The 13,738-nt window shown below is 58.3% G+C and overlaps 1 protein-coding gene across 1 annotated transcript; it reads right to left on the reverse strand.

Annotated features, from left to right (window-relative positions):
* Positions 1 to 452: 452 nt before the first annotated feature.
* On the reverse strand, positions 453 to 8,269 carry MRPS33 (mitochondrial ribosomal protein S33). The gene is made up of 3 exons (XM_062187115.1): positions 8,212 to 8,269; positions 3,679 to 3,920; positions 453 to 1,400 (listed from the first exon to the last, which is right to left on the reverse strand). The coding sequence occupies exons 2-3, from the start codon at positions 3,891 to 3,893 to the stop codon at positions 1,295 to 1,297; spliced, it is 321 nt and encodes a 106-aa protein (XP_062043099.1). The 5' UTR covers positions 3,894 to 3,920; positions 8,212 to 8,269; the 3' UTR covers positions 453 to 1,294.
* Positions 8,270 to 13,738: the final 5,469 nt, after the last annotated feature.

Raw genomic sequence — 13,738 nt, forward strand, 5'->3', positions numbered from 1 at the left:
AGAGATCTTCTATCTGTTGGTTCACTCCCCAACTGGCCACAATGGCCAGGGCTGGGCCAGGCTGAAGCTAGGAGCCAGGAGCTTTGTCTGGTCTTCTACATGGGTGCAGGGGCCCAAGGACTTGGGCCATCTTCTGCTTCTTTCCCAGGAGAATTAGCAGTGAGCTGCATTGGAAGTGGAGCAGCTGGGACTTGAACCAGCACCCACATGGGATGCTGGTGCGGCTTAGCCCACTATGCCACAGCGCCACCCCCTAAACATTTCTTCAGTGAGGCCGTCTTTAAGCTCAAATGAGTTTTGGGCTTTGGCTCTCTTTGGATCCATCTAGCCATTAATTTATACTTTCAAAGTCTGGCTTTTTCTTATTTTTTTTTCAAAGATTTATTTATTTGAAAGTCAGAATTACAAAGGGGGGGGAGGGAGGGAGAGGGAGAGAGGGAGAGAGGGAGGGAGGGAGGGAGAGAGAGAGAGAGAGAGAGAAAGAGAGAGAGAGGTGTCTTCCATCCACTTGCTCATTCCCCAAATGGCCGCAACAGGAGCTGCACCAATCCAAAGCCAGAAGCCAGGAGCTTCCCCCGTTCCCCATGTGGGTGCAGGGGCCCAAGGACCTGGGCTATCCTCCACTGCCTTCCCAGGCCGTAGCAGAGAGCTGGATCGGAAGTGGAGCAGCCAGGACTCGAACCAGCACCCACATGGGATGCTGGCATGGCAGGCGCTGGCCTGAGTCTGGCTTTTTCTTTTGTAGCATTTAATACAATTGTAAGTAATAGTAGTAATTGAATTAAGTAGTAGTCTCTTCCATAGGATTGAAAGTTCTATGAGATAAGGATTGCTTCTCTTGTTAACCACTGCACAGTAAACAGGTAGTCAACACTCTTTCAGGTGTTTTAATCCACCATTTCTTATATTCTCAGAGGAGTAGGTGGAGAGGCAGAGTTTGTGGGCTTGGAGGTGGAGACAGCGGCCGAATGGCCAGAGAGGAAAGAAGTCAGGGTTACGTTGGTGGGGCGGCAGGAAGAGTGAGGAGGAAACTCTGACACTCAAGGAGGCTTCCCCCTACTCCCGCCCCAAACAAGTCATCAGACAGTAATTTATACATCCATTTCATTAGGTGAACATGAGATTGTAAAACCAACACCGAGGAACTCTGCAGAATTAGAGGGCTTCCCTGGGTCAGACGTGGGCATGGAGGGGACCGTGTTCCTCCAGCTGAGCTCGTGGGGAACGAGGCAGCGCGTGCAGACACACACGCTCTCCTCCCCGTCGCTGAGCGGCTCTCTCTCCAAGGCCAGCACTACTTCTTCTTTGTGGCTCTCTTCCCTTCTCCTTTCCTGGGTTTCCCCTTCCCACGAAGCTTCTTCAGACGTACTTGCTCCTCCTTAAAATCTTGGTGCTCATCTCTGAATGGCGAAGGAAAGAAGTAAAAGTGACCAGTTATTCTGCCCAGACTGGAAAAGCACACCAATCTAGTACTTTTCTCTTGGGTCACTGTGCCTGTCTGTCTCTGACTTTCACAGGGCACACACTCAGCTCAAGGAGCACAAAGTGCTGGGGTCCCCAACATCCAGAGGAGCTGTACCAGTCCCGTGAATACTGCCCACTTTAACCCTGAGCAAAAGCCCCCGTCCTTATCCTGCTCCCAATAACCCCTTGCTATTGGCTTACTGCTCTCCCCTTAGCCTGAGCCACTTCCGGAACATTCCAGGCACACCCCCCCACGCAGGCCTTTGCTCTGCTCTTGGCTCTGCCTCGCCAGCTCTTCTCCAGGCATCAGGTGGCTCACTCACGTCGCTGTGTGGAGCCGATCCTGTAACTGGCCTGTCCTACCCACTGTGGGCACTGCCAGGACTCTGGATCCTGCTCAGCCAGCTCTAAGTCTCCCTGGGCAGAGATGGCTCCACGAAGGCAGGAGGCTCTGTCTCTGTGGATGACGCGGCCCAAGCACCTGGTCAGCGAGTGCATCGATTACTTCTGAGAGCCTGTGCTTCCCTCCCCTTTGCAGATCTAAATACTTTCTTTGCTGAAGGGATTGTCTAGTATAATACTGCCTGATGCCACAGGAGGCCAGCATTAGAGTCGCCATTTACCATAACCAGTGACTTAATACATGAAAAACATTTGGCTTTTCCAGGGATAATTAAATGCTAAGTATTTCCCCCCTGTCCCCAAAGATACCCACATCTTTATTTTTCAAGCAAATGGAGAGCAGCAGCAGAGAAATTAAAATAGAATATGATTTTATTATGGGTTACAATCTTCTACACGGGAGGTCTGCATTTCACTATTTTATTTTGGGTCATAATAAAATTTTTATTTTCTGAGCCCAGACTAGTAGCAAGGGAGACAGTCCCAAAGCAATTCCGGATACTCAAAAGACCATGGGTTATAATTTCTAGTATGTTTACTACGGAAATCTATTTTGTTCACTGCTGTTCCCTGAGTGCCCTTCGTTAACTGGCTACACAAGGAAGGAACTGAAGCCAGTGGGATAGATCAATGTAGCAACCATTAGCTATCTGATACCCTTTAGCATCGTGTGTTGTCAGTTTATCATATTAAAATGAATGGTCCCAATTAACTTTTGAATTGTTGCTAAAGACAAGTCCAATTAAAACATGTTCCATTTTTAAAAGGATGGCAAGTATTTTAACGTTAGATAATTTTGCACTGTTTGAATTCTTTTGTAATGAATGTGTTTTAGTTTGGTAATTAAATTTTTTAAAGGAATTGATCAAATAGGTATTTGATCTTTTTTCTAGAAGTGTAAACACCCACTTCCTAGACATACACAAACATATACAGGTACAGTGTTAGGAGCCCGTGTGATTCACACATTATCCTTAAAGGCAAACTAAAACTTATTTAGACCAGAGTAACATCAAACAGGGCACAAAAATGCCAGAAGAGTGGGAGGAAGTAAAGGGCCAGCAGAAGGGGAAAGGTTCCCACACTTCCGCCAAGGAGCAGATCAGGTGTGGGGCAGGAATCCGCTCGTCTGAGACTGCCGCCCTGCCGCCCGGGCTCCGAGGGCTTTCCTCCTGTCCTTGGCCCAGCTTTCCTCTGCAGCCTAATGAATAACTAAATGTCTCTCTACAGCTCAGCATCTATTCACATTTTAGACATAAAATATGTTTTCCAAAAGGTTTCTTTTTTTTTTTTATTTGCCCAATATGGATATATTGAAAGAAGCCTTTCTCACCACAAATTGAACATTTTTATTTATGATTTTATTTATTTGAAAGGTGGAGAGAGGTAAGACAGAGAGAGACCTCTCATCGCTGGTCCTCCCCCCAAATGCCTTCAACAGCCAGGGCTGGGCTAGGCTGAAGCCAGGAGACTAGAACTCAACCCAGGTCTCCCACCTGGGTGGCAGGGAACTGAGTACTTGAGCCATCGCCTGCTGCCCCCCAGGGCGACATTAGCAGACAGGTGGAATTGGCAGCAGAGGTGAGACTGCAATCCAACTACTGATACAGGATCAGGTGTTCCAAGTGGTGTCTTCACCTTTATGCCAAATACCTATTCCCCAAGCTGGACCTTTTGAACCACCCGGGCTCTACTACAATAAATCACAAAACTGTAGTAACAGAAGACTAATGTTTTCCTTTGCTCAGCTACTAAAAAAGAAATCTCAGAAGCCCCTCTTTGTGGTTTTTTTTTTTTTTTTTTTGTGATCACCTGTAGAGGCCATGAAAACGGAGGATCCCCATGAGCGCAAAGTACGTGTTGTGATTGGGATACCAGTCGTAAGTCTCCTTCCTCTTGGCCAGCGGCTGCTCACTGAACAGTTTCACCACTTTCATAGACTTGGAGTCAGTGGGCCTGGCAACTTCTCCAAACAGCCGGGCACTCAGCCGAGTCATGCGCAAGGCATATTCTGAAAGCGAAGACATTTCTTGGGCAGCAAGGAGCAAGAGTATCTACAGAAAAGGAGAGGAAAGAAACACAGGTTAGTATAAAACACTGCGAGATTATTTAATAAACAGTTCAGAAAACGAAGACACAGCAAGCCACGCACGAGTCAGTGTACAGTGCAGGCAGCGTGTGCCTCGGAGCTGAGACACCACAGTGCAAACGGTCATTTCCTTCCCGTGCGGCACTTTGGCAATCCTTACAGTTTGTGTTCACAATGGTTGTTTCTCGGCCGTTCCGCCCTTTCTACAATGAACTGTTGTGATGCAATATCCATTTACCTACTGCAGGCTGGACGGAGGGGACAGGGAGACCAGCTCCCCTGCCACAGAAAACACCCACCTCGGCAGTCTCTGAGATACACATGCCGCCCGCCGGCCCTCTAGGGGAGCTGTGGCAGAGAGGTAAGCACACGGCTGTCTTTATTCCCAGTCCTCGGAACACTGTTCTCAAGGCTCCAGATGGTTCTGTGAACTGCTAATGAGTTATGAGCTCATCTGGCCTCTAGGTTACTGGGCTGAATTCTGCCTAGAGACTTAAGAGTCTCTGGGGAAAAACAGCAGTTCTGTGGAAATACACTCAACAGCTCAAAGACTCATTTTATTCCTGGACAGAAGGTACTTAAGAATTGCGATGTCACTCGTCTTTCATCTTAAATATTCTGCTTTAATGCACACTGCCTAGGTTCTCATTGGCTGAAAAGAGTAACTTTTTCTTTGGGGGCACAGAATGTTGAAGTAGGTTTAAGAATAGTATCTGTGATGTGTAAAAATGACAGCTCATAGATATCAAAAGCCATACTGGGATACACTCAAATCAAGAATACTGCTGCTGGCTAACTATCCCACCCCATTCCAGACCAAATGTAAGGCTTACTGTTGGCAGAACATGCCAGCTGATGTGATGTGCTGGTGCTGCCATGAGAGTCTGCTGGCTAAGATCCTGGGCGACTGTCCAGCTAGGATGGGAAGAAGCTGATGTCCAAATAAACTCACCTAATGGAGGAATCTACACAAACCCAAAACAAGAACACAAGAGAAACGCCTACACGGGAATGGTGCCCAGCATATTCCGGATCAGCCCTTCCAAGAAAACAGACCGAGCCGTGTTTAATGCCCACCTCGGGTTCCTCAGAAGAGCAGGCAGGGGCTGGCACCTCAGGCCATCTACCACTGGGTATCAACCAGGCGGCCTCAGGCCAACAGCGCCACCTGAAGGCCGGCAGTGGGAGAGGTCTGGGCGCCGGGCTGTGCCCCTCCATCCCACCACCTGTCCAGGGGTCCCTGCAGGCCCTGTCCTGCTTCCCCTTTCTCGGTCACTGCTCTGCCAGCTTTTCTGTCTGTGGACGCAGATGGGCTGTGGTGGTGAGGACGAGGGCTACGTTTCCGTCAGGGAGGAAAAAGCTCAGTACTAGCTGCATGGCTAACAGTAGTAGCGTATCAGCGTTCTAAACCCGCCAAGGCCTTCCAGGTGCCAAAGGTGACTTCTCGCCTCTTCTACGGAAGTTTCCTCAGGAGGTGCAGGAAGATGCTCCTGGTTACAAACGTTCCCTCTGCCGTGTATTGTTATTCCTGTGAGGGCGCCAGGACAGCTTCTGCTGCAGTTGGAGTATTTCCGGTTAGTTCTCTGTAAACCCACGTGGGAGGTGTGGTTCTGTTAGTGTCTTCAGGCCAGTGCAGTCGGAATTCCAGATCCCCTGTTTTCCATGAGGGGGAGCACCCCGTCCTGAGGCCTCGGCTGTCTCCTGTTCCCTGGGTTACTCTGTCTCCCTCAATTGGAGCTGGCAGGACTCTGGTGAGCAGCGACAGTGGCAGTCAGGAAATGGTAACTTAAACGGAATCTTACTGGCAGGGTTGGTGTTGTGTATTCTACATAGATTCCTTCCTTCCTTCCTTCCTTGTCCTAATTAAATCTCGCCAACAAAGCCAGGCGTCCTCCAACAGCCCTGGACCACAGTGAGGCCTCCCTCATAGGCTGACGGGGAGGCGGGGCGGGGCTGGCAGCATCCTAACTCCACAGGAGGCAAGGCGGAGGAGGGACTCTAAAGGACAGTGGTCACTGAGGCTTCCTAGGACCAGGATTATCTCCACGCAGCTTTCGGACCACAGACTGCTGGGAGACCTCACTCTCTAGTGTTCGTGTCAGGATCCCCAGAAATGGGCTAAGCCGCAGGAGCCAAGTGTGACAGAAAGTAGGCCTGGGAACCTGAGAGCTGACAGAGGAGGACCCTGGACACGGCGAGGCGGGCACGGACCCTGTACCTGACAGCGGGGCCGGACACGGCGAGGCGGGCACGGACCCTGTACCTGACAGCGGGGCCGGACACGGCGAGGCGGGCACGGACCCTGTACCTGACAGCGGGGCCGGACACGGCGAGGCGGGCACGGACCCTGTACCTGACAGCGGGGCCGGACACGGCGAGGCGTGCACGGACCCTGAGAGCTGACAGCGGGGCCGGACACGGCGAGGCGGGCACGGACCCTGAGAGCTGACAGCGGGGCCGGACACGGCGAGGCAGGCACGGACCCTGTACCTGACAGCGGGGCCGGGCACGGACCCTGAGAGCTGACAGCGGGGCTGGACACGGCGAGGTGGGCACGGACCCTGTACCTGACAGCGGGGCCGGACACGGCGAGGCGGGCACGGACCCTGTACCTGACAGCGGGGCCGGACACGGCGAGGCGGGCACGGACCCTGTACCTGACAGAGGAGGACCCTGGACACGGCGAGGCGGGCACGGACCCTGTACCTGACAGCGGGGCCGGACACGGCGAGGCGGGCACAGACCCTGTACCTGACAGCGGGGCCGGACACGGGGAGGTGGGCACGGACCCTGTACCTGACAGCGGGGCCAGGACACGGCGAGGCGGGCACGGACCCTGTACCTGACAGCGGGGCCAGGACACGGCGAGGCGTGCACGGACCCTGAGAGCTGACAGCGGGGCCGGACACGGCGAGGCGGGCACGGACCCTGTACCTGACAGCGGGGCCGGACACGGCGAGGCAGGCACGGACCCTGTACCTGACAGCGGGGCCGGGCACGGACCCTGAGAGCTGACAGCGGGGCCGGACACGGGGAGGTGGGCACGGACCCTGTACCTGACAGCGGGGCCGGACACGGCGAGGCGGGCACGGACCCTGTACCTGACAGCGGGGCCGGGCACGGACCCTGAGAGCTGACAGCGGGGCCGGACACGGCGAGGCAGGCACGGACCCTGTACCTGACAGCGGGGCCGGGCACGGACCCTGAGAGCTGACAGCGGGGCCGGACACGGCGAGGCGGGCACGGACCCTGTACCTGACAGCGGGGCCGGACACGGCGAGGCAGGCACGGACCCTGTACCTGACAGCGGGGCCGGGCACGGACCCTGAGAGCTGACAGCGGGGCCGGACACGGGGAGGTGGGCACGGACCCTGTACCTGACAGCGGGGCCGGACACGGCGAGGCGGGCACGGACCCTGTACCTGACAGCGGGGCCGGGCACGGACCCTGAGAGCTGACAGCGGGGCCGGACACGGGGAGGTGGGCACGGACCCTGTACCTGACAGCGGGGCCGGACACGGCGAGGCGGGCACGGACCCTGTACCTGACAGCGGGGCCGGGCACGGACCCTGAGAGCTGACAGCGGGGCCGGACACGGCGAGGCAGGCACGGACCCTGTACCTGACAGCGGGGCCGGGCACGGACCCTGAGAGCTGACAGCGGGGCCGGACACGGCGAGGCGGGCACGGACACGGCCCGTGTCTTCCTGCGAGCGCTCGGCGTGTCCGTGGCCGGTGGAGGCGCAGGGCTGCTCTCCACGCGCGGCGGGAGACCGGTCAGCGCGCACCGGGTCCGGCTTTGAGAGGCCAGCTTGGGGCTGTGAGGCCCCGCCTGTCCCTGAGCAGGGGCAGAGAGGCGAGGACCCCCGCCGGCCAAGCGCAGGCCGACACGCCAGGGCTCGGGCCGCAGGGGCGGGGAGCCCCCGAACGGCGCCTTCAATGGGGACAACGAGTCACAGTTCGCGGGAACCTGCCGCCCCCACGGCGCTGGGCCGGCTCGGTCCGCCCGGGACTGGGCGAAGGCGGCGCCTGGGCCTGTGGCCCACACGGCCGCCCCCGGCCGGGCCCGGTCCGCCCGCGCCCCCCACACGGGCGGCCAGCCCGGACACAGCCGCGGGCCTGCTCGGCTCCGCGCCGGACGGCCGAAATCCCGAGCTGGTCACCAGGGACTCCGCGAGGTCGGCGGCCCCGGTTGGACCTCTGCAGCCACCGGCGCTGTCCCGCTGCCGAGCGCCCAGCAGCCACGGACGGCCTTACCTGGACCTGACCTTCCTCACCCACGCGCCGCGGCCCCGAGGGCCCGCCCCCGGAAGGCCCGCCCCCGGAAAGCCCGCCCCCTACCGGCTCCGCGCCCGGCCCCGACGCCGGCCGCGGGGAGCAGTAGAGAAGCGGAAGTGCGTGGCTAGAGCGGAGCCCCGGTGAGGGACCCGGAAGTGCCGGCCGCTCTCTGGGAGGGCTCGCGGGGAGACTAGCGCCTCCGCCCGTGCGGAGGACCAGGTAGGGCGGGCCGGCGTCCCAGCGGGTCCTCCAGGTTCGCGGGCTTGGCTTTGCCGGGAACTTTCCAGAACCGCCTCCGCAAGCTCGGAGGCAACGGCACTGCGTCTGCCAGTGCCGAGCGGCGGGAGGGTGCCCCCCATGCATGTTTCCTGTGCATGTTCGGCTGGGTGTGTTCTTTAGTCTGGGCGCCGGAGTCTGAGCCGCCGCCCCACCTGCCCACCCTGCCTCGCGGGAGTCCTGTCCGTCCTCACCGCGCGCTCCGCCCGAGCCCTATCCGTCCTCACCGCGCCTGGCCCGAGTCCTGTCCGTCCTCACCGCGCCTGGCCCGAGTCCTGTCCGTCCTCACCGCGCGCTCCGCCCGAGGCCTGTCCGTCCTCACCGCGCCTGGCCCGAGTCCTGTCCGTCCTCACCGCGCCTGGCCCGAGTCCTGTCCGTCCTCACCGCGCTCCGCCCGAGTCCTGTCCGTCCTCACCGCGCGCTCCGCCCGAGTCCTGTCCGTCCTCACCGCGCGCTCCTCCCGAGTCCTGTCCGTCCTCACCGCGCGCTCCGCCCGAGTCCTGTCCGTCCTCACCGCGCGCTCCGCCCGAGTCCTGTCCGTCCTCACCGCGCCTGGCCCGAGTCCTGTCCGTCCTCACCGCGCCTGGCCCGAGTCCTGTCCGTCCTCACCGCGCGCTCCGCCCGAGTCCTGTCCGTCCTCACCGCGCGCTCCGCCCGAGTCCTGTCCGTCCTCACCGCGCTCCGCCCGAGCCCTGTCCGTCCTCACCGCGCGCTCCGCCCGAGTCCTGTCCGTCCTCACCGCGCGCTCCGCCCGAGTCCTGTCCGTCCTCACCGCGCGTGGCCTGAGTCCTGTCCGTCCTCACCGCGCGCTCCGCCCGAGCCCTGTCCGTCCTCACCGCGCGCTCCGCCCGAGTCCTGTCCGTCCTCACCGCGCGCTCCGCCCGAATCCTGTCCGTCCTCACCGCGCCTGGCCCGAGTCCTGTCCGTCCTCACCGCGCGTGGTCCGTCCGTCCTCACCGCGCGTGGTCCGAGTCCTGTCCGTCCTCACCGCGCGCTCCGCCCGAGTCCTGTCCGTCCTCACCGCGCGCTCCTCCCGAGTCCTGTCCGTCCTCACCGCGCGCTCCGCCCGAGTCCTGTCCGTCCTCACCGCGCGCTCCTCCCGAGTCCTGTCCGTCCTCACCGCGCGCTCCGCCCGAGTCCTGTCCGTCCTCACCGCGCCTGGCCCGAGTCCTGTCCGTCCTCACCGCGCTCCGCCCGAGTCCTGTCCGTCCTCACCGCGCGCTCCGCCCGAGTCCTCTCCGTTCTCACCGCGCTCCGCCCGAGCCCTGTCCGTCCTCACCGCGCGCTCCGCCCGAGTCCTGTCCGTCCTCACCGCGCGTGGCCTGAGTCCTGTCCGTCCTCACCGCGCTCCGCCCGAGTCCTGTCCGTCCTCACCGCGCCTGGCCCGAGTCCTGTCTGTCCTCACCGCGCGTGGTCCGTCCGTCCTCACCACGCCTGGCCCGAGCCCTGTCCGTCCTCACCACGCGCTCCGCCCGAGTCCTGTCCGTCCTCACCGCGCGTGGCCTGAGTCCTGTCCGTCCTCACCGCGCGCTCCGCCCGAGCCCTGTCCGTCCTCACCGCGCGCTCCGCCCGAGTCCTGTCCGTCCTCACCGCGCGCTCCGCCCGAATCCTGTCCGTCCTCACCGCGCCTGGCCCGAGTCCTGTCCGTCCTCACCGCGCGTGGTCCGTCCGTCCTCACCGCGCGTGGTCCGAGTCCTGTCCGTCCTCACCGCGCGCTCCGCCCGAGTCCTGTCCGTCCTCACCGCGCGCTCCTCCCGAGTCCTGTCCGTCCTCACCGCGCGCTCCGCCCGAGTCCTGTCCGTCCTCACCGCGCCTGGCCCGAGTCCTGTCCGTCCTCACCGCGCTCCGCCCGAGTCCTGTCCGTCCTCACCGCGCGCTCCGCCCGAGTCCTCTCCGTTCTCACCGCGCTCCGCCCGAGTCCTGTCCGTCCTCACCGCGCTCCGCCCGAGTCCTGTCCGTCCTCACCGCGCGCTCCGCCCGGCCAGGCCCCGCGCGTGTCTGAGCGGTGGCTGTGGCGCTGGGGTGGGGCGGACACGCGGGGGGCGGTCACCTGCGCGCCCCCCGCCCTCTGCTCCCTGCAGACCGGTGCAGCGCCCGTGCCTGGGGGCGAGCATGGCCGTGGGCACGGAGGTCCGTGCTGTGGTTTACGCGCGGGGAGGAGCCGGTGTCTGGTGTGGCTTCCCCTCGCTGACCGGCAGTGGACCCCGAGCCCGCGCACATTTGACAGCCGCTCTAATGTTCCCCCCAGGACGAGGCTCGTCCGGAGAGAAAGCGGAAGCGCCGGAGCAGCGAGGTGAGCGAGCTGAGCGAGCTGACGGCTGCGGGAGCTCGGGCAGTGCGTGCTGAGTGACCCTGGGCACGTCCACGCCACACCGCCCCGGCCTGCAGGAGCCGCGCGCAGCTTGAGGTTTGGTTCGTGTGGTCAGCAGGAGTCACACTGCGTGGGGGCATCACCACGCCGTCCACCTAGTGCTCTCCGTCTTCGCCCCTGTGGGGCTGCGAGTGCGCTCCTGTGACTCCTGGCTGGAGTTAGGAGCGGAGGCGTCGCCTGTGCGCAGGGTGTTGGCTGCCCTGTGCGACTGCAGGCCCTCGGGCCTCTGTTGGCCTGGGCTCCCGGCTGAGTCCCAGCGGCAGGTCCCCTGTGCCCAGTCACACAGCGCTGGTGTTGGCCGCTGCTGGATGGCCTCGCCCATCTTGTCTGACACACGTACTCTATCAGATTCTATCATGAGTATATTTCCATATTCATCTAATTTCATACTTTATCATGTTTCAATATTTCTGCCTCTTTTTATAAAAGTAAAAGTATCCTTTAGTTGCTTAACTGATTGGTTTTTTTTTTTTAACTTTTATTTAACAAATATACATTTCCAAAGTACAGCTTATGGATTACAGTGGCTTTTCCCACCCATAACTTCCCTCCCACCTGCACCCCTCCCATCTCCCACTCCCTCTCCCCTTCCATTCACATCAAGATTCATGTTCAATTATCTTTATATACAGAAGATCAACTTAATATATAAAGTAAAGATTTCAACAGTTTGCACCCACACAGAACATAAAGTGTAAAATACTGTTTGAGTACTAGTTACAGCATTAATTCACATTGGACAACACATTAAGGACAGAGATCCTACATGAGGAGTAAGTACACAGTGACTCCTGTTGTTGACTTAACAATCTGACACTCTTGTTTATGGCGTCAGTAATCTCCCTAGGCTCTAGTCATGAGTTGCCAAGACTATGGAAGCCTTTTGAATTCGCCGACTTCGATCATATTCAGACAAGGTCATAGTCAAAGTGGAAGTTCTTTCTTCCCTTCAGAGAAAGGTACCTCCTTCTTTGATGGCCCGTTCTTTCCACTGGGATCTCACTCGCAGAGATCTTTCATTTAGTTTATTTTTTATTTTTATTTTTATTTTTGGTGCCAGAGTGTCTTATCTTTCCATGCCTAAAATACTCTCATGGGCTAACTGATTGATTTTAATAACATCTAGTTAGGATTACCTATTTGAAAGCAGAGAGAGAGAAAGACGGAGATCTCCCACCTTCATATTTACTCCCTACGTGCCACTACAGGCCAGGCTGAGGCCAAGGTCCTGGAGCCCAGTCCAAGTCTCCCGCGTGGGCAGCAGGGCCCCAGCTGTCACCAGCTACATGCCAGGGTGTGCAGTAGCAGGAAGCTGCGTTCCAGGTATCTGATCTGGGACATTGGCGTCCCAAGTAACGTCTTAACCATGTTCAAACACTTGCCCCAATAGCATATACTTCTGTTCTTTATTTAGTACATACGGCATACTTTTATTTTTATTTTTTAAAAAGATTTTATTTATGTATTTGAGAGGTGGAGTTACAGACAGTGAGAAGGAGAGACAGAGAGAAAGGTCTTCCTTTCATTGGTTCACTCCCCAAATGGCCACAATGGCCAGAGCTGTGTTGATCTGAAGCCAGGAGCCAGGTGCTTCCTCCTGGTCTCCCATGCAGGTGCAGGGACCCAAGCACTTGGGCCATCCTCCACTGCCCTCCCGGGCCACAGCAGAGAGCTGGACTGGAAGAGGAGCAACCAGGACAGAACCTGGCGCCCATATGGGATGCCGGTGCCACAGGTGGAAGATTAACCAAGTGAGCCACAGTTATGGCCCAGTTTGTGTGTGTTTTTTAAGATTTATTTATTTGACAGGCAGAGTTAGAGAGAGGCACAGGGAGAGGTCTTCCATGCTCTGGCTCACTCCCCAGATGGCCACATGGCCAGAACTGCACCAATCTGAAGCCAGGAGCCAGGTGCTTCCTCCTGGTCTCCCATGCAGGTGCAGGGACCCAAGCACTTGGGCCATCCTGCCCTGCACTCCCGGGCCACAGCAGAGAGCTGGATTGGAAGAGGAGCAGCTGGGACTAGAACCGGTGTCCATGTAGGATGCCGGTGCCGCAGGCAGAGGATTAACCTGTTGCGCCATGGCGCAGGCCCTATAGGGCATGCCTTTAAAAAAGATTTATTTGTTTATTTGACAGAGTGACAGAGAAAGAGATCTTCATTCTCTGGTTCACTCCCCAAAAGGTCACAACAGCTGGGGCTGGGCCAGGCTGAAACCAGGAGCCAGGAGCTGCATCTGGGTCTCCCTGTGAGTGCAGGGGTCCCAGCACTTGGCCCATCTGCTTTCCCAGGCCATTAGAGGGAGCTGGATCGAAGTGCATCAGCCAGAGGTCTCAAGCCGGAGTTCCAGTGCAGGGTGCTGGCATCGCAAGTGGTGGCTTAACCCCCTGAGCCACAAAGCTGGCCCCAAATACATAGGAAACATCTGATGATGAGTTCTAAAAACTGATTTCGGCTTTCCAGAATTTTTTTTTTCTTTTCTTTTTTTTTTTTTTTTGACAGGCAGAGTGGACAGTGAGAGAGAGAGAGAGAGAGAAAGGACTTCCTTTTGCCGTTGGTTCACCCTCCAATGGCCAGCGCGGTAGCGCGCTGCGGCTGGCGCACCGCGCTGTTCCGATGGCAGGAGCCAGGTGCTTCTCCTGGTCTCCCATGGGGTGCAGGGCCCAAGCACTTGGGCCATCCTCCACTCACTCCCTGGCCACAGCAGAGAGCTGGCCTGGAAGAGGGGCAACCGGGACAGGATCGGTGCCCCGACCGGGACTAGAACCCGGTGTGCCGGCGCCGCAAGGCGGAGGATTAGCCTAGTGAGCCGCGGCGCCGGCTTATTCCAGAATTTTTATATGGTTCTTCTTAGTTATT

This window comes from Lepus europaeus, chromosome 1 (genome assembly GCF_033115175.1).
Source record: "Lepus europaeus isolate LE1 chromosome 1, mLepTim1.pri, whole genome shotgun sequence".
In the NCBI taxonomy this organism is placed as follows: domain Eukaryota; kingdom Metazoa; phylum Chordata; class Mammalia; order Lagomorpha; family Leporidae; genus Lepus; species Lepus europaeus.

Bases quoted from the DNA above. Each gene is read 5' to 3' on its own strand.
- MRPS33 (XM_062187115.1), bottom strand. From the start codon at position 3,893: ATGTCTTCGCTTTCAGAATATGCCTTGCGCATGACTCGGCTGAGTGCC. The intron at 1,401-3,678 runs GTGATCACAAAA...TTCGCCATTCAG, and splicing joins CGTTTTCATGGCCTCTACAG to AGATGAGCACCAAGATTTTA.